Source organism: Lagenorhynchus albirostris, chromosome 3 (assembly GCF_949774975.1).
Source record: "Lagenorhynchus albirostris chromosome 3, mLagAlb1.1, whole genome shotgun sequence".
In the NCBI taxonomy this organism is placed as follows: Eukaryota; Metazoa; Chordata; class Mammalia; order Artiodactyla; family Delphinidae; genus Lagenorhynchus; species Lagenorhynchus albirostris.
In genome coordinates, this window is record NC_083097.1 from 111,746,506 (window position 1) to 111,766,478 (window position 19,973).

At 36.0% G+C, this 19,973-nt stretch overlaps 1 protein-coding gene across 2 annotated transcripts in view; it reads left to right on the forward strand.

The window, feature by feature from the left end:
• The window catches only part of SEC24A (SEC24 homolog A, COPII coat complex component), a 59,560-nt gene that overhangs the window by 12,122 nt on the left and 27,465 nt on the right, over positions 1-19,973 (forward strand). Inside the window, exons 2-10 of one of the 2 annotated variants that reach the window (XM_060143628.1) lie at positions 3,140-3,622; positions 7,608-7,778; positions 9,855-9,932; positions 10,508-10,668; positions 10,960-11,132; positions 13,596-13,698; positions 14,732-14,858; positions 16,595-16,704; positions 18,874-18,986. In XM_060143628.1, coding sequence (XP_059999611.1) covers positions 3,140-3,622; positions 7,608-7,778; positions 9,855-9,932; positions 10,508-10,668; positions 10,960-11,132; positions 13,596-13,698; positions 14,732-14,858; positions 16,595-16,704; positions 18,874-18,986 — 1,519 coding nt within the window. The remainder of the gene's footprint in view (positions 1-3,139; positions 3,623-7,607; positions 7,779-9,854; positions 9,933-10,507; positions 10,669-10,959; positions 11,133-13,595; positions 13,699-14,731; positions 14,859-16,594; positions 16,705-18,873; positions 18,987-19,973) is intronic. The other variant, XM_060143629.1, reaches the window with a different exon arrangement.

Sequence of the window (19,973 nt, forward strand, 5' to 3'; positions counted from 1 at the left end):
TTATTATAAACATTGCTGCAACTAACACATATGGATCTATTTCTTTTGTCCTGGAAGGATACCTGTTTTTTTTTTTTTTTTTTTTTGCAGAGCAATGCGTATAGACTCTCTCTCCCCAGCTACATATTACTTATGTGTGTATGCTTTTGTAGGCCTCCCAATCCTACCTCTCTCTATATGTGCATATGCTTATGTATGTTTGTATAAGTATTGTGTAATTTATGAAACGATTCAAATTAGGCTGATGATATTTGTACATTGCTTGCATGGATTGAGGGGGTATGATTGGAAGATACGTATTTTCCTTTTATACCTTTTGAATGTAAAAAGTCCAAAGAAATTAGGTTTGTATGCGTGCCATCTTTTGACAAATATTCATCTTATTTCTTTTCATTGTTTAGTTTTATGGGCAAAAATGACAGCATATTCCTTAGAAGTAGTGATTCTAGAGATTAATATTTTTTAATTAATTAATTTATTTTTGGCTGTGTTGGGTCTTTGTTTCTGTGTGAGGGCTTTCTCCAGTTGCGGCAAGCGGGGACCACTCTTCATCGCGGTGCACGGGCCTCTCACTGTCACAGCCTCTCCCGTTGTGGAGCACAGGCTCCAGACACGCAGTCTCAGTAATTGTGGCTCACGGACTTAGTTGCTCCACGGCATGTGGGATCTTCCAAGACGAAGGCTCGAACCCGTGTCCCCTGCATTGGCAGGCAGATTCTTAACCACTGCGCCACCAGGGAAGCCCTAGAGATTAATTTTTTAATAACAGCTTTAAAATGTACAGGTCAATGATTTTTAGTGTATTCACTGAAAATTGTAACCATCACTACAATCAGTTTTAAAATATCTTTATCACCCCCAAAAAAGAAACCCCATACCCATTAGCAGTTACTACCCATTCCCTCCTTCCAGCTGTTGTAACCACAAATCTACCTCTGTGTTTGTGGGTTTTCCTGTTCTGAACATTTTATATAAATGATTTATACAGTGTATGATCTTTTGTGACTAATGCCTTTCAGTTAGTATAAAGTTGGGACTTCCCTGGTGGTCCAGTGGTTAAGAATCCGTCTTGCAATGCAGGGGACGCCGGTTAGATCCCTGGTTGGGAAACTAAGATCCCACATGCCGCGAGGCAGCTAAGCCTGCGAGCCACAACTACTGAGCCCACACCCACAGCTAGAGAGCCTGTGTGCTGCAACTACAGAGCCCACACGCTCTGGAGCCCGTGTGCCACAACTAGAGAGAAGCCCGTGCACTGCAGTGAGGAGCCCATGTGCCACAATGAAGGATCCCACGAGCCACAACTAAGACCTGATGCAATAAATAAATAAACAAACATAAAATGTTAAAAAAACACTAATAATCTCAGTAGTCTTTAAAAAAAGTAAAGTTTTCAAGGTTCATCTGTATTATAGCATGTCATCAGTACTTCATTCCTTTTTATGACCAAATTATACCATTGTATGGTTATGCCTCTTTTGTTTATCTGTTCATTAGTTGATGGACATTTGGGTTGTTTCTCCTTTTTGGATATTACAAATAATGATGTTATGAACATTTGTGTACAAGGTTTTATGCAGACTAGGAGTGGAATTGCTGGATTATATAACTATGTTTAACATTTGAAGAACTGCCAAACTATTTTCCAATGTAGTTGTACCGTTTTACATTTCCACTAGCAATGTATGAGCTTTCCAGTTTCTCCAATCCTTGTCAACAGTTGTCACTTTCCAGCTTTTTCTTTATAACCGTCCTAGTTGGTGTGAGTGGTATCTCACTGTGTTTTTTTTTTTTTCTTGGCTGCGTTGGGTCTTTGTTGCTGCGCGTGGGCTTTCTCTAGTTGTGGTGAGTGGGAGGTACTCTTCGTTGTGGTGTGCAGGCTTCTCATTGCAATGGCTTCTCTTGTTGTGGAGCATGGGCTCTAGGTGTGCCGGCTTCAGTAGTTGCAGCATGTGGGCTTCAGTAGTTGTGGCTCGTGGGGTCTAGAGCACAGGCTCAGTAGTTGTGGTGCACAGGCTTAGTTGCTCTGTGGCATGTTGGATCTTCCTGGACCAGGGATCGAACCCATGTCCCCTGCATTGGCAGGCGGATTCTTAACCACTGCGCCACCCTCATTGTGGTTTTTTTTTTTTTTTTTTTTTTTTTTTTTGCGGTACGCGGGCCTCTCACTGTTGTGGCCTCTCCCGTTGCGGAGCGCAGGCTCAGCGGCCATGGCTCACGGGCCCAGCCGCTCCGTGGCATGTGGGATCTTCCCGAACCGGGACACGAACCCGTGTTCCCTGCATCGGCAGGCGGATTCTTAACCACTGCGCCACCAGGGAAGCCCTCATTGTGGTTTTGATTTGCAGTTCTCTAATGACTAATAATGTTGAACATTTCTGCATGTGCTTACCGGCCATTTGTTTACCTCTTTGGAAATATATTTGAATGCTATTTAAAGCCTTTGCTCATTTTTTTTAAACATCTTTATTGGCGTATAATTGCTACGCAATGGAGTGTTAGTTTCTGCTTTATAACAAAGTGAATCAGCCATACATACACATATATCCCCATATCTCTTCCCTCTTGCGTCTCCCTCTCACCCTTCCTATCCCACCCCTCTAGGTGGTCACAAAGCACTGAGCTGATCTCCCTGTGTTATGTGGCTGCTTCCCACTAGCTATTGATTTTACATTTGGTAGTGTATATATGTCCACGCCACTCTCTCACTTTGTCCCAGCTTACCCTTCCCCCTTCCCTTGTCCTCAAGTCCATTCTCTACATCGTGTCTTTATTCCTCTCCTGCCCCTAGGTTCATCAGAACAATTTTTTTCTTTTTTTTTTTTTATATTCCATATATATGTGTTAGCATACGGTATTTGTTTTTCTCTTTCTGGCTTACTTCACTCTGTATGACAGATTGTAGGTCCATCCACCGCACTACAAATAACTCAATTTCGTTTCTTTTTATGGCTGAGTAATATTCCATTGTATATATGTGCCATATCTTCTTTATCCATTCATCTGTTCTTTGGTCATTTTTAATTAGGTTATTTGTCTTTTCATTGTTGGGTTGTAAGAGCACCATATGTTTTACTGTATTTTTTAAAGTATTGCTTTATTTGTTTGTAAAACTAATTTTTCCTCTTCTTATTGGAAGGTCCTGTCCAAAATGCACTGATGTCTTCACAAGTGTCAGTGAGCCAAGGATATAATTCTCAGCTTCCAGGATCCTACCCTCATCTAATACCAGCAAAGACTTTGAATCCAGTCTCTGGACAGTCTAACTCTGGTGGTTCCCAGACTGTTTCTCCACTAAGTAATTATCAGGGACCTGGACAGACTGTTTATAGACCATCTGTGGCTTCTAATCCAGTGACACCTTCACTCCGTAGTGGTCCTGTTCCCCAAATACCACTACCTACTTCTCAGAACCCAGCTGCTACACCAATGCCTTCTGGTAGCTTTCTTCCTGGAGCCAACATACCACCACCCTTGAATTGGCAATATAACTATTCGTCACAGACAAACCATTGTCCTCGTGCGTCATCCCAACCGACCATGTCTGGGAATGCAAATTTGACAAGTCCTCAATATGTTTCTTCTGGAGATGCTTCACTTCAAAACAACTTAATAAAATCAGGTAGAGTTCTTACAGGACTGCTTAAAATGTAGAGATGGGAAAATTTTGCTTGTTTAAATGTTTTTAAATGACTATTTCAACCTTAAAATCATATGGAAGGCTATTGATTTTTTTGATCATTGTTAATCTTTAAATAGATTACTTCTGTAACCTTTGGGTCAACTTAAAATCATGATTGTTCCTGCTTTGCTTCTTTCCTTTGAAGGTATCCTCTGAATTTCTTTGAGTCACCCATGATATTTCAGGGTTTCAGGTATGCATGCAGAACCACTTAAGTACTGGCCATTACTTTTATTAATGGGTTTCCATCTTGTATTCTAGGGAAGCTTAATCCCTGTGGGCTCTCTTTGGACTTGATCTAAGGCTTTTCTTGTCTATTTGTTATGGCATGGACAATTTTTGGCTCCAGAAACCAGAGAATCTGGAGGGGCAGGTGAAAACAGACAGTACTTTTGGAGTGAGGAGTATTATTGAGCACATCTGTGGTCAGAAAGCAATGCACAGAGATTTATCTCTGTTTTTTTTTAGGAGTTTTATAACTTTAGTTCCTACATTCAGGTGTTCGATCAATTTTGAGTTAATTTTTGTGTATGGTGTTAGTAGGTAGGGATTCAGTTTCATTCTTGTGCATGTGGATATACAGTTGTCCCAGGACTATTTGATGGAAAGACTGTTCTTCCTCCCATTGAATGATCTTGACACCCTTGTTGAAAATCAGTTGATCATAAATGTAGGGTTTATTTCTGTACTCTGAATTCTGTTCCATTGATCTATATGTGTATTTTTATACTAGTACCAAACATCTTGATTAGCGTAGCTTTGTAGTAAGGTTTGAATTGTAAAGATTGACTCCTCCACCTTTTTAGGTTTTCTTTCAAGATTGTTTTGGCTGTCCTAGGTCCCTTGCATTTCCATAAGAATTTTAGGATTAGCTTGTCAATTTTTGCAATAAAAAGACAGCTGTGATTTTGATAGGGATTGTGCTGAATCTGTACATCAATTTGGGAAGAAAGCTATATACTCTTGGACTGACTTTGATCATTTTGTTTTTTAACCTCAGTGCTTGGTCATATACGGTTCAAAAGTAGGTTCATTTAACTGTTTCACTATTCCCTTTTTTATATTAAAATTTGTCTTAAACACTTATCAACATTAATAGTGTTACTTTGAAAAGCATTTCAGATTCTGTATTAGGATCTGCAGGTTGATTCTGCTCAGCAGACATCCTCAAGGAAATGAACTAGTAAAAGTTTCCAAGTGAAATAGTAATATCAGTCATTACCTTTTTATATTCATATGTATTTCTGCATCTAGATACTACATGCACTTCATCAGTTTTGTAGTTTGTTAACTGCTAAAACTATTTTTCTTAGCCTCTTGACTAGCCACTGGCCCTGGTGAATGCATTTTGGACTTGTAAAGATTAAGGCTGCTTCTAGAAACTTAGTTTCTTTGGAGAGATCTTCTGATCCATAATTGTTAGACCTAAAATCCTTCTGATTACTCTTATTCTTATTCATTTGACACCATGAGTGAGCATCAATCGCTTGAAGTTAATGAACATTCACTTCTTTATTAAGGTAACATTTATTATATAGAATTTTAGGTAGCATTTTAGGTAACATTTTTAGGTAACATTTATATAGGTATCATTTACTGAATGTTTGTTATTTTCCAGCACTTTACCAAACTTTAATGTGTTTTATCTTATTTAATCTTTACAGCAGTACGTTTTACAGATAAGGAATGTGAGGCTTGAATAATTTTCCCAAAGCCACAAGAAAATAGGTTGGGAAAAGGTACTATTTAAAATTAGGTGTAGCCTCTCATTAAAAAGCACGTGATCAATAATCTGAAATATTTTTTTGGCTATAACAGAAGCCCTCAGGTAGATCACCTTGATTACAGCACAGATGTGGTGAAAGAGACATAAGGAAGTGCCAAAACTTATGAAGGTTTCTATATAAAAGAAGGGGAAAGAAAGATACATAAACTAATAAAATGAACCTACAAGAGATGTATGACTGCCCTTCTCTTTTCTTAATGAGAACTCTAAAAAACTTCCCCAGTTTTTACCTCTGTTTTTTCATCATTGTTAGTAGGTGCCTGATTGTCTGATCTCAGAACTGTATCTAGGGATTTCCTTGGTGGTCCAGTGGTTGGGACTTCGCCTTCCAAAGCAGGGGGTGCCAGTTCGATCCCTGGTCAGGGAGCTAAGATCCCACATTCCTTGCGGCCAAAAAACCAAAAAAACCCATAAAACAGAAGCAATATTGTAACAGATTCAATAAAGACTTTAAAAATGGTCCACATCAAAAAAATCTTAAAAAAAAAAACTGTATCTAAGTTATGCAAATTTCTAATTCACGTATTAAAATTCTCTGACTTTTTTTTTCTAATGGGACACCTTTTAGCATGTAATTAGTTTTAGGGATCTCAGAAGGCAGATTCTGAAACTCTAACTATTAGTGTTCTAAATAAGAGTCATTCAACTTGAAAAAATAATGTCTATTTTATGAAATGTAGCCTATTCTGGATTCAACAATATTCCTCTTAAAGCTGTGAAAAATCTCTATCAGCTCACTTGTATTCTGTTAAACATTAGGTTGCTACATCTTTGTGGCCAGATGTATCAAACATTCTTATTCATGCTGAGTTGCAAATGTACCTTGCCCTTTTGTTCCTTTGACTTGTCTCTATTGCCATAGATATGTATGGGTGCTTCTTTGATAAGGGAGTTACATGGCAGTAATCTTTGTCTTCACCTTTGACAACAGGGCACTGATTAGTCTTGTTGGGAGATCATTTTTCAATTTGGCCCTGGAGAATTTGAACAGTATTGAAGAAACATATTGAAATTTTTCATATTTAGGTATCTTTAGTCCTTTGATTTTACAAAATACAGGGTTTTACAAAATACAGGGAGAATATATTATATGTAAAATTTATTACCTATTTCACTTACAAATTCAGAGGATTAAAAGTCTTGTAATGAAAAATTAAATCACATGTATTTTATCAGTAGTATTATCAGTAGTATTTTATCTACTTTAGACTTTATTCCTCCTCTTTAGCAAATGAGAAGGTGGAAGCAGTATTATTGATTTGAATGGACAGGTGGTTGTGGGTTTTGGAACTTTCCATGTCACACAGAAGAATTTCCCCAAGGGTAACTGACAATGTTTTTACAGTAGTCAGAACTTACTGTTCTAATAGAAAATTGGTGAAATTGAGGCAGTGAGATACTGGTAGATACAAGGACAAATACCATGTCATTTCTTAGTTTTGTTTGATGGGTACTTTTAAACCTCTTGGATATCAGTGTTTCATAAGGTTTATACGTAAACTTTGGATCATTTCCTGATTTTTAAGCCTAGGGAGTGTTCTTAATATAGTATTTAAGCAATTATTGAAAGTAAACTACTTTTAATTATTATTAGGTAAGCACTGAACAGTGTACACATTTATTATCTATTTTAACAGGTTATACCCCCAATAAAAATGAAGCAAAATGAAATAAAACTTGGAAAATTTAGGATAACCACAATAGTTTGTAGTTTTAGAAAGCTAACTCTAAACCTAATTGATGATAGTGAATGGACTATATTGATAGGTATTCGTAAACTTTTATTAATGTTAATTTCTACTGGAATATTTGATGTGGCCTGTTGAAACTGTGACCAGTTAATGAAAAATTAATCAATAAACAGGGCATTGTATCTACTGTATAAGTGATTTGATGCTGACTTTATATTTATACTGCTTTAATAATCGACAGGTAAGAATTATGGTAGGAGAGACTTGGAAATGTGTAAAGTATGCATATAAATTAGAAAGTCATTCATCTGGGAGGTTAACTTATTGCTAGTAATTTTTGGTTTGTAGTTGAAATATAGACTTGGAAGTTACTTAGATTCGGTAAAAGGCTGTTTTGGCATTTTTCTTAAGTTCTTAAGTGTCATGTGAAAAACCACTGTTTCCATAGGATCTGCACCCCCCTTAGTGAATCCACCTCTGCCTACCACTTTTCAACCAGGAGCTCCTCTTGGGCCCCCTCCAACTGGAGCACCACCTCCAGTGAGGGCCCTTACGCCTCAGAAATCAACACATAGAGCTGTGCCCCAGCCCACCTTTAATTCAGCTAGCAACCAAGAAGGTAAGCAAGACAAAAACCAAGTCGCGTCCTAAAGTTTTGACTCAGGGTGGAAAGATGAATATTTTCTGAATTCTGTGCATTCAAGTCATATTCTAACAGAAAATCTAGTTTTTTTGGTTAGGGATGCCCCTCAGGAATTTAGAGTTTAAAAAAGTTTCTCGGTATTCCACTGCCCCATTCTGGGCTGTGGAATAGCTTTTGGGATCACTGTTGACTTTTTTTGTTGCTGTGCAGATTTTAAAAATCATGGCTATAAAGTTACATGTCTTTTGGGAGAGGGAGGCGAGAGAGGAAATTTTGCTTTTCTGGACATGATGTTAGAACTATCCTTTTAATACATTGGCCCTTTTTTATGGAAGCAGTATTTTGCTTGCCACTCCTATTGTAAATGTAACAAATATTTATGAGCCTAAATAAAAAGTCAAATATACAAACATTTTGATGTTTTATAGTTTTAAAGCATTGTCTTCAGAGGTAACTTTAACATATAAGTTTATTAATTTAAACAAAATATTTTATAAAATAAGAAATTTGATTTTAGCCATAATATAACCATTGCAACAAGATTGGAAATAGGAAAACAGAAGAGGAGGGGAAAAAACCACTGCCCATATCCTACTACTCAATATAATCAATATTATTTTTGTATTTTCTTCTACCATTTCCTTTTTTTAGTATTGTTAGTAGGGAAAAAACTGACCTGTGTATAATTTGAAAAGAATGGTGTTAACAACGAGTAACAAAATGATAAAGCCGTGTCCCACTGGTTGCCACCTGATAATTTTGAATATCAAGCTACAATAAGTATTTAAACTTTTAACCAACTAAAAATATGCTCAATGTTTTTGTTTCTACAAAACAGTTTTACTAAGGTTTTCTGTATCAACTCATGGCTAAAGACCTGGTGGTCTTAAGAATTGGAAAGGAGTTACTAACTTTATGAAACCATTAAACTTATCTATTTGGTGTTAAAACTGTTAAAAGTTAGCACCTTTATACTTAGGTGCTAGAGGTTGATACTATTCATTGATTTTAGTTTCTTCTGTACACAAATTAGAGCTAATAAATAGCAGAGGTACATAATGATAAATTTTTATTATTCATTTTAGTGGTTGTTTGCTAGACCAAAGCAATTGTTCTAATTAATATATATCACCTTAAAGTTAACTCTAGATTCTGCTCTGTTCCATATTTTTATTTTTAAAAATTTTTTTCTTGTATTCTATTTTTTTTGAGTTTTATTTTATTTTTTTATACAGCAGGTTCTTATTAGTCATCCATTTTATACACATCAGTGTATACATGTCAATCCCAATCTCCCAATTCATGCCCCCCCCTCGCCACTTTCCCCCCTTGGTGTCCATACATTTGTTCTTTGTGTCTCAATTTCTGCGCTGCAAACCGGTTTTTCTAGGTTCCACATATATGCGTTAATATACGATATTTGTTTTTCTTGCTGACTTACTTACTTTTTTTTTTTTTGGCGGTACGCGGGCCTCTCACTGTTGTGGCCTCTCCCGTTGTGCACAGTCTCCAGACGTGCAGGCTCAGTGGCCATGGCTCACGGGCCTAGCCGCTCTGCGGCATGTGGGATCTTCCCGGACCGGGGCACGAACCCATGTCCCCTGCATCGGCAGGCGAACTCTCAACCACTGCGCCACCAGGGAAGCCCTTACTTACATATTTTTTTTAAAAGGTTTTTATCCTCATAAATTTATTTCATCCTTAAATAGTATTGATTTTGGTGACTTATTTTAGTGCGTACTGCTCCTTAGAAGTTTTTAATGCTGCTCTCACAACTAGTAAAATCTTTCAGGTAGTATATAATTTTATAAACTACACAAAGTACCATTCTTTTTGGAAGCTTATAAAGTTATTTGAAACTTTTATATATTTTGTATATTTAAAATCTTACATTGTTTGAAATTTTTATTTCAACATTTAACATTTCCTGGATTGTGGTTTAAACTATTTGTCATTTGGAAAGTTATCATAAATTTTAAACGTTAGCTCAAATCTTGCAAAAATTATAATAATGGTTCTAATTTAAATATTGTTAATAAACTTCCTTCTTAGGTATTATACCAAATACCAATAATGGATCTATGGTGGTTCACAATAGTTATGATGAAATTGAAGGCGGTGGCTTCTTGGGTGAGATGCTATGAAAGTTTTTTTGTTTTTTTAAGTATGTGTTCCTTGTAGGAAACAAAGAAGAAAACTTCATAATTATGTCACACAATGATACCTACTGTTAGCATTTTTTATCTCCATGTGTTTAGATTTTTTGTTAGGTTTTTATCCCCTTTAGGACTGGGATTATGGGCTTTATTATTATTATGTTATGACCGAAGAGTATTTTTTTCAGTTAAATCTATTTAAATTTACTTATCCAGTTGAACATTTAGTATGTTTTAATTAAAGTTGTTTTGACTTAAATTTTAGTCTGAATACAAAGTTTAGTACATGATATGAGATATGAGAGTAAATTAATTATACTAAACTTATTTTTGTGTGTTTACAGCTGTAGTCCACTTTAGCTAGATTTTAATCATTGCTCTTACTTTGTTACTAGTGTTTGTTTGTTTTACTTTACAAAATTGATGAATGAAAGTATTAAATTACCCAAAGGATTTTAGAGTTATGATTTCTATAATTTAATGGATGTGTGTGTTGATTTAAAGTACTCTGGAGTGTTAAATAGAACTTAAAAGTTACCTTGTTTCTAGCAACACCACAGCTTACTAATAAGAATCCTACAATGAGCCGAAGTGTTGGATATTCATATCCCTCCTTACCACCTGGTTATCAGAACACAATACCACCTAGTACAACAGGAATGCCACCGTCTTCCTTGAATTATCCAAGTGGTCCACAGGCATTTACTCAGGTATACTTTTTGTTTTTGTTTTTTTACCTGTATTCCACTTCAGTTTAAACTGTATTCACATGAAAAAATTTTAGGAAGGTATAATGAAAAATTTTAACCACTTAGAATGGTAATAAATATTTCATAAGGCCTTTGTCCTGTTACATATCTCCAGAACCAAAAAATTGACCAGGAAATCTAGATTACAGTGTTGTTATTTAGAGAGAAATTAAGTAACCAAGTCCTTATACTCTTCTCTTTTCAACTGAAGACATTATAAAGGCTACTTACTTTGAAATTATATATCTTTAGACTCCTTTAGGTGCTAATCATTTACCTGCAAGCATGAGTGGATTAAGTCTACATCCAGAGGGGCTATGGGTTATCAATCTACTTCAAGAAAGAAACATGCTTCCATTGACACCTTTGCAGCCTCCTGTTCCAAATTTGCATGAAGATATTCAGAAACTCAACTGTAACCCAGAGTAAGGCTTCAAACTGTGCTTCTTATTAAATATGACATTTTACTTGTTCTAAAATTTTTCCAGGTTATTTTTGAGCTTCATGTGTTACAAACAAGCTATACAAATGTATTAATTTATGAAAGTAGTTCTGCATGCAGAAAACAGCGCTTTGTTAGTTGCTTACTTGATATTTGAAATATTCCAAGTCAAGAAATAGAGGGCTTCCCCGGTGGCACAGTGGTTGAGAGTCTGCCTGCCGATGCAGGGGACGCAGGTTCGTGTCCCGGTCTGGGAAGATCCCACATGCCGCGGAGCAGTTGGGCACTTGAGCCATGGCCGCTGAGCCTGCGCGTCCGGAGCCTGTGCTCCGCAACGGGAGAGGCCACAGCAGTGGGAGGCCCGCGTACCACAAAAAAAGAAAGAAATAGAGTTGTAACCCCTGATCTGATAGCTACTCTTATCAGCTCTAATGGGACTATGATATTCATTATCATTATGGTGATTACATTATATTTTCAAAGTCCAAAGGACAGAGACTTGATTCTATATAATCCTTTATTTGCTCTCATTTTAAATTGTTTTTCATAACCAACATAATTATAATACTCTTTTCTCTCTTAAAATTGATTGAGTTTAAGTGTATATGAAGACTTTCTGATAAACTGAATTTTGTTATTTTTATTTATTTTAAAAATTTATTATTTATTTGGCTGCATTGGGTCTTAGTTGCAGCATGTGGGATCTTTGTTGTGGCATGTGGGATCTTTCGTTGCGGCGTGGGGGCTCTTCTCTAGTTGTTGTGCACAGGCTCCAGAGCGTGTGGGCTCAGTAGTTGCAGTGCTCGGGCTCCAGAGTGCGTGGGCTCTCTAGTTATGGTGTGTGGGCTCCAGAGCACATGGGCTTAGTTGCCCTGCAGTATGTGGGATCTTAGTTGCCCAACCAGGGATCAAACCATTGTCCCCTGCATTGGAAGGTGGATTCTTTTTTTAAAAAAATTATTTATTTATTTATTTGTTTATTTTGGCTGTGTTGGGTCTTCGTTTCTGTTCATGGGCTTTCTTTAGTTGCGGCGAGCGGGGGCCACTCTTCATCGCGGTGCGCGGGCCTCTCACTGTCGCGGCCTCTCTTGTTGCGGAGCACAAGCTCCAGACGCGCAGGCTCAGTAGTTATGGCTCACGGGCCTAGTTGCTCCGCGGCATGTGGGATCTTCCCAGACCAGGGCTCGAACCCGTGTCCCCTGCATTGGCAGGCAGACTCTCAACCACTGCGCCACCAGGGAAGCCCCTGGAAGGCGGATTCTTAACCACTGGACCACCAGGGAAGTCCCTGAATTTTTTTTTTAATTAATTAATTTTTATTTTTGGCTGCGTTGGGTCTTCGTTGCTACATGTGGGCTTTCTCTAGTTGTGGTGAGCGGGGGCTACTCTTCGTTGTGGCGCACGGGCTTCTCACTGCAGTGGCTTCTTTTGTTGCAGAGCACAGGCTTTAGGTGCACGGGCTTCAGTAGTTGTGGCATACGGGCTCAGTAGTTGTGGCACGTGGGCTCAGTAGTTGTGGCTCGCGGGCTCTAGAGCGCAGGCTCAGTAGTTGTAGCACAGGGGCTTAGTTGCTCCGCGGCATGTGGGATATTCCCTGCATTGGCAGGCGGATTCTTAACTACTGAGCCACCAGAATTGGGAAGCCCAATTTTGTTATTTTTAAATAGTCTTTTTAAAACCATCAGTAAAACTGAGCTTTTCAGTAATACACTTAACTTTTTTTTTAAGATTTATTATTTATTTATTTATTTATTTAATTTATTTTTGGCTGCATTGGGTCTTAGTTGCAGTACTCAGAATCTTCCTTGAGGCATGCAGGATCCTTCATTTCAGTGCGCGGGCTCTTCGTTGTGGTGCACGGGCTTCTCGTTGTGGCGAGTAGCTTTTCTCTTCTGTAGTGGCATGCAGGCTCCAGGGCGCATGGGCTCTGTATTTGTGGCACGCAGGATCTAGTTGAGGCGTATGTGAGCTCAGTAGTTGTGGCACGCAGGCTTAGTTGCCCTGAGGCGTGTTGGATCTTAGTTTTCTGACCAGGGATTGAACCTGTGTCCCCTGCATTGTAAGGCAGATTCTTTACCACTGGACCACCAGGGAAAGTCCCAGTAATACGCTTAACTTTGCATGTGCAAATTTGGGTCATCACCTTTAAATTCCAGTGCCATCTAGATTTATATAAAGAAAACTAAGTTCTTTGGTAGTCTAGACTGTCTTATGCACAAGCTGAGAAGAAAATTTGTTTTAGTTATATAAAATGGGATTATAACCATCCACCCTTTCTTTCTGAATAGGATTTAAATATTTAAAAAGGATAAGATTTGTGAGGGCCTATTGAAATACTTCATTTGTAATCTGATCCAATGTTAAAATGTGTACCTTTTAAGTCTTTTTATTTTTGTCCAAAAATAGTCATAGTAATAACTGACAAATGATTTTTACATTGATATAGGTTATTCCGATGCACACTGACTAGCATTCCTCAGACTCAGGCCTTACTGAATAAAGCCAAACTTCCTTTGGGACTGCTGCTTCATCCTTTTAAAGACCTAGTGGTATGTTTTACTAGCGAAAGTAAATGTTTTGTGGAAAATTATCTTGGTGGTAAGGAATTTTTTGTAATAGTGCAAGAATTTGTTTGAGCTATCTTTAGGAATTTGACCATTGGCCGATTCCTTTATTTGTATTTCAGCCAAAAATATTATCAAACGCTTTCACAAAGAGATAAAATAAACATATTGTTGAAAAATTCAGGAGGTACTGAATAGAATAGAGGTACTGAAGAAAATAAATAAATGAGCCATACTATTTTAACAAGTTGTAAATTGTTTACCCATTAAAATACTTTACCCATTCTCCCAGTTCTTCCATTCTTGGAGTAAAATCTGTTGCTTTAAGAAGCTGTTTCCAAAAAGAAGAAGAAAAGAAAAAAAGCCCTTCTACTTTTGTCCTAAGGCTCTGGGACCTTGACATGTGACCACATACGGGTTGAGAGAATCAGTCCATAAGTGAAGTGACTTTCCCAATACAAACCTCCTTTTGGTAATAGGATTGTATTGCCTTTACTGATTTTTGACTTTAACTTTACATCTTTTAAAACGTAGGATAAACTTTAAATAGGAGCATAATTGCGAAGTCCAATAAAATATTTAAATATAATTTAACCATACCTTACTTTGTGACAGTTCTTTTATGAGAACTTAGTAGCCTGTTAATATAACATGAAGAAGCTTCCTAATGATTTAATTAGTCATTTATTTAGAATATTGATCCTTCCTTCACCATTCATCTCACAGATATGTTGTAAATTTACTATGTTGGTTTTGCAATGTAAACTTTTAATGAGAAAATAAATACTTTTTAAAAGGCAAAATTTAATGAGAATGGTCCTGGGGAAAATCACTAGGGTTTAAGAACCAGTACATTTCATTACATAATTTTTTGTTTGGCAGCTTGGACACATTTTTTTACCCTAGTTTTTTCTCTAAAATTATAATATCCCAACAATTATTTGGAAGGTATGGATTAAGTGCTTGACCTTTAGACATGATCATCATTGTCTTTAATAATTTAGTCCTTTTTTTTCAGCAATTGCCTGTGGTTACCTCTAGTACAATTGTGAGATGCCGTTCATGCAGGACATACATCAACCCTTTTGTCAGCTTTCTTGATCAAAGGAGATGGAAATGTAACTTATGTTACCGAGTCAATGATGGTATGTTTTTTTTTTTTTAAACATTTAAACATTTCTACATGCATTGTAGGGAAATCAGATAACACAAATGTGAAGTTAAAAAACAAAACAAAACCCGGTCTTATTTACCCGTAATCCTTTCACTCAGATATAACTTCTTTTAACTATTTTCTAGGCATTTATACTTATATATAAATAATAATATACTTCTTAAGCAAAAAATATGATACTACTACTTTGATACCACTTTTTTACATTTATTCTGTTGGGTATATAATAAATGGCATATTTCATGGTATTATTTAAGCCTGTAATTTAAGAAATATTTTTATTTAGAAATTGTCCCATGCCTTTTCTCTAGGGTGAAAGAAAATAAGCCCACAGAGTAGCTGCCATTAGCTTCATTCACTGCTGTATGAAGGGAGGTGGGCAGTGCTAGAAGGTTAGTTGAATGTAGTTTTTTTAGTAGCTGATGAGGAGGGGATCTTCTTCAGTAACTGTTTCACAATTTATATTTGAGGAATATCATCTAACCAACAACATTCTATTAGGATTAGAGAAGAAAAAAAGGGCATGCTGTTACCCACAATGAAAATTTGGTCTCTGTTTAGAAGGAAATTTCATTAAGCATTGGGAAATAGAGGAACTTGAGAGATTTTTTTTTTTTTTTTTTTGCGGTATGCGGGGCTCTCACTGTTGTAGCCTCTCCCATTGTGGAGCACAGTCTCCGGACGTGCAGGCTCAGCGGCCATGGCTCATGGGCCCAGCCACTCCGCGGTATGTGGGATCTTCCCAGACCAGGGCACGAACCCATATCCCCTGCATCGGCAGGCGGACACTTGAGAGATTTTTTATAACCGTTTTTATTGTTTGTGCTTTTAGAGGTGAAGAAGTGAGGGTAGAAAAAGAGCATTCTTTTTACTCTGTAATAATGTAGAAAATGTATGTATTTATAGTGTTTAGTACACTTTTAAAATCTTATGTATATATGCTTCAATATATGAAATTAAATTATAATAAGGGTTGAAGTCACTTTTGTGTGCAGCCCCGACCATTTCATGAACTATGGCTTACCCTTTAGCATATATAGGAATTTGAATTTTTACACAGTTCCTGGGAAGATAGATGAAATGATAATTATGAGGGGGGGATTTTTTCAGAAACCAACGCCTGTGGCCGTAATATGTCTCTGGTCAAAAATGTGTTAATTTAGAAAATACTCTTTGAGCACTAGTGTTTTATAGGCAGTAGGCAACTGATATTCCATAGAGGTCTTATAACTATTGAAACTCACCATACTCTTAGGCTTTAACCTTTGAAGTATTTTACCATAGCTTTCTAGGGGCAACCAGAGTCTGTACATTTCATACGTCAAATGTTATTATCCATGTACCACTGTGAAATTTAAGACAAAGTTTAGTCTTGCATTTAAGAAAATAATTGGCATTTAATGAATTTTTATCATCCTTTCAAACTACTTTAGGAAAGCAGCTTTCCAAGAATTAAGAGAAAAAAGGATATTAGAAGATAGGGAAAGAAAAATCATAGTGCTTGTGGTTGTAAAAGCAAAACATACTTAGTGCCATTCAGTGTGGAGGGGAATTGAATGGGACTCAAAAACAAAGTGTATTTAACCCTTAATATTTAGTCTAAATTGAATTATTTATAAATTCCTAAATTAAAAAAAACAGCCAAACGCAAGCTATATTAAACTTAATCCTTTCAGTTTTAACATTATATATTGTTAACTCACATAGTTCCTGAAGAATTCATGTACAACCCTTTGACCAGAGTCTATGGAGAACCTCATAGAAGACCTGAAGTTCAAAATGCTACTATTGAGTTTATGGCTCCTTCAGAATACATGGTAAACTTTCATTTTTTATATAGCACAAATATTTCATTATACCTGGTTTTAAATAAAATATAAAATCCTTTAACCAAAATTTTATATTTTTAATTTATAAAAGTTATCCTTGTTCATTATAAAAGTAGTTAATTTATATATAAGGGTAAGTTTGAAAAGTAAAAGTGTAAAGTTCCACTTATGTTTCTTGGGCATCCATCCAGAAATTTGCAGTATATTATTGGGATCATACTTACTTTTAGGTCACTTCCAGTTTTTTCTGTTACAAATAATGATGTGATGCACATCATCTTTGCAACTACTTTTATACACTTGTGTGAATATCTGAGGTCTTGCATTTGAAAAGATAATAATTATGCCTAATGTTTAACTAGCACTATGCATTTTATAAAGCACTTATATATTTTTGATTATCACAAATAACTCTTAAGCTGTTAATCCTGTTTTACGGATGTGAAACAAATTTAGTTAGGTGACTTTCCAGATCTTCTTTAGAAGGTCTCATAAAAATTTAGGATTTTTGATTTGATTTCCCTTTCCGCATGCAATAATTGCCTCTAAGGAAAGGGAATATGAAGATAAGATTTAATACCAACTTTTAATATTTTATTTTAGTATATTTTTGTGGAATAGTCTCTATCTGGTCAATTGGGGCCATTTAGTATAGATATTTTGAAGATTCAGTCTCTTTTCATCACATAGAAATTTCAGTGTAGAAAACATTTTTGTGACACTTAAATGGCTGGTGATCGCTTTCTGTAGTGTAGCTGTCCCTCTGTTGAATTAAAACCAAAAAATCAGAAGCATTTGTTCTTTTGAATTGGCCTTCCTGGGTTTCTTTAACTCCCAGGTTTTGTAAAAATGGCTTCCTTTAAATTTGGAAATTTGCCTATAGCAAGAGGTTTTCTTCCTTCCTGACTTACCTCTTGGGCAACAGATTCTATGGATTTTGCAAGTGATATGTGCAAAATAATATAAAAGTTAATATACTACACGTGGAGTTCTGATTGTGGTTATTTGGTGCTTTTTATTTTATTTTATTATTTTTATTGAAAACTTAAAATACTTTTTATTTTGAGACAATTTTAGACTTATATAAGGATGGCAAAAATAGCACAAAGAGTCCACCCAGCTACCCCTAATGTAAACATTTTATGTAGCTCTAGGACAGTCATCAAGCTTAAATTAACACTAGCACAACACTATGAATGAAACTACGGACTTCACTTGGATTTCACTAGTTTTTCCACTTAACATCCTTTCTCTGTCCCAGGATTCAATCCACATTGCATTTAGTTTCTGTTCCTTTAGTCTGCTCTCATCTGTGGCAGTTCCTTAGCTTTTCCTTGTCTTTCTTGACGAGCTTTTTTTTTTTAAATTAATTTTTATTGGAATATAGTTGCTTTACAATGTTGTGTTAGTTTCTGCTGTACAGCAAAGTGAATCAGTTATACGTATATCCCCTCTTTTTTAGATTTCCTTCCCATTTAGGTCACCACAGATCACTGCGTAGGGTTCCCTGTGCTAAACAGTAGGTGCTCATTAGTTATCTATTTTATGCACAGTAGTGTATATCAGTCAATCCCAATCTCCCATTTTGTACCTGCCTCCCCACCCCGCCCCGGCTTTTTACTGAATTGAAAACAAATCTTTGAACTTGGAAGTTTAAAATATACTTGTACATTTTTCCGGAACTTGGCTGAAGTGTGTTGATTAAATAACCAGCTCAGGCTAACTTGATTTGTCATTTTCAGAGCTGTACATTTCCCTAAATTGTGAAATATAATGTACATATGGAAAAGCCTATAAAATATAAATATATAGGTTACCAAATAATCATAGCACCACTGTTGCACCACATAGGTCAAGAAATTGAACATTACCGATGCTCATAAATACCTTTCTGATCACATTTCTTCCTCTTCCTGTCCTAGAAAAAAATACTCTTCTGACCTATGATAATCATATCCTCATTGTCCTTTTTCTAAGTATGCATCTGAAGAAAACTTCTTTCTATATTATTTTCTTAATGTATTATTATTTATTGTGGTCTCCACTTAAATCTGTAAATACTGCTTATTTTATTCTTTTGCTATATAGACACAACAAATGGTAAGTTTAAATTTAATTCTATTAATTGTATTTAATGAGATCCTTTTTCTCCTTCAGTTACGACCACCTCAACCTCCAGTGTACCTTTTTGTATTTGATGTGTCTCACAATGCAGTTGAAACTGGATACTTGAATTCAGTTTGCCAGAGTTTGTTAGACAATCTGGATTTGTAAGTATCTTAATTCAGGTTAAATTATAAATGGTGTTTGTAAAATGAATAAGTAGTTTCAAACTATATTTTAAAAGTTATGTAATTATGTTCTAAAAGTCCACTTAAATCAGTAGATAACTTTAGGCCTCACTTTCTCTGAGAAACATTAATTTATTTTAACTTTTTATTATGGAAAAATTTCAAATATGTAGTAAATAGAAAGAATGTAATGAAGTTCCAGGTACCCATCCTTCAACTTCAATATTTTTAGCATTCAGCTGTTCTTGCCTCATCTAACCCTGCCCTTCCCCCTTTTTTCCCTAGAGTGTTTTATTACAAATCTCAGTCAGTATATCATTTACCTAGAAATACTTGGAATTATTTTTAACCCTAACTAAAATATGAGAATCACATCAAACAAAATTAGCAATAATTCCATAATGTGATATAATACCCAGTTCAATTTTTGTTCCTGGTTGTCTCCAGAATGTCTTTTTACTGTGGGTTTGTTGAAATAAGAATCTAAACAGTATCTACACATTGCATTTGCTGGTCATATCTCTTAAGCCTCTTAAAATAACTGTACTTTAAGTGGTTCTTAGATACTTAGTGTAACACATAAAAGCTAATGTGACCTTTCAGTGTAATGAAATACTATTGTGCTCTTGTGTGTAAGGAAAAATGTGTAGGACCAAATCTCATCAGAAGTGGACTAACTCCCTCACCTTGGCGAAGGGCATTCTTGTTCTTATCAGCATTTGTATTTTTAATGTTGTAGGTTATGTATGGGGATTGTCTGTTGATGAGAGAGTTCACTGACTCACCCAAGCATGAACAACAAAAATGAAAACTAGTTTGTCTTTCCTCTTATGAAACTATGGTCTACATATTTAAGTTCTTCAAAAACAGATCTTTCTGTTGATCATCTTAAATGAATGCATTAAACAATATAAAAAGAGGTTTGGGCAATGTTTTTTTAAAGATATGCTGTTCATAAATTTATAT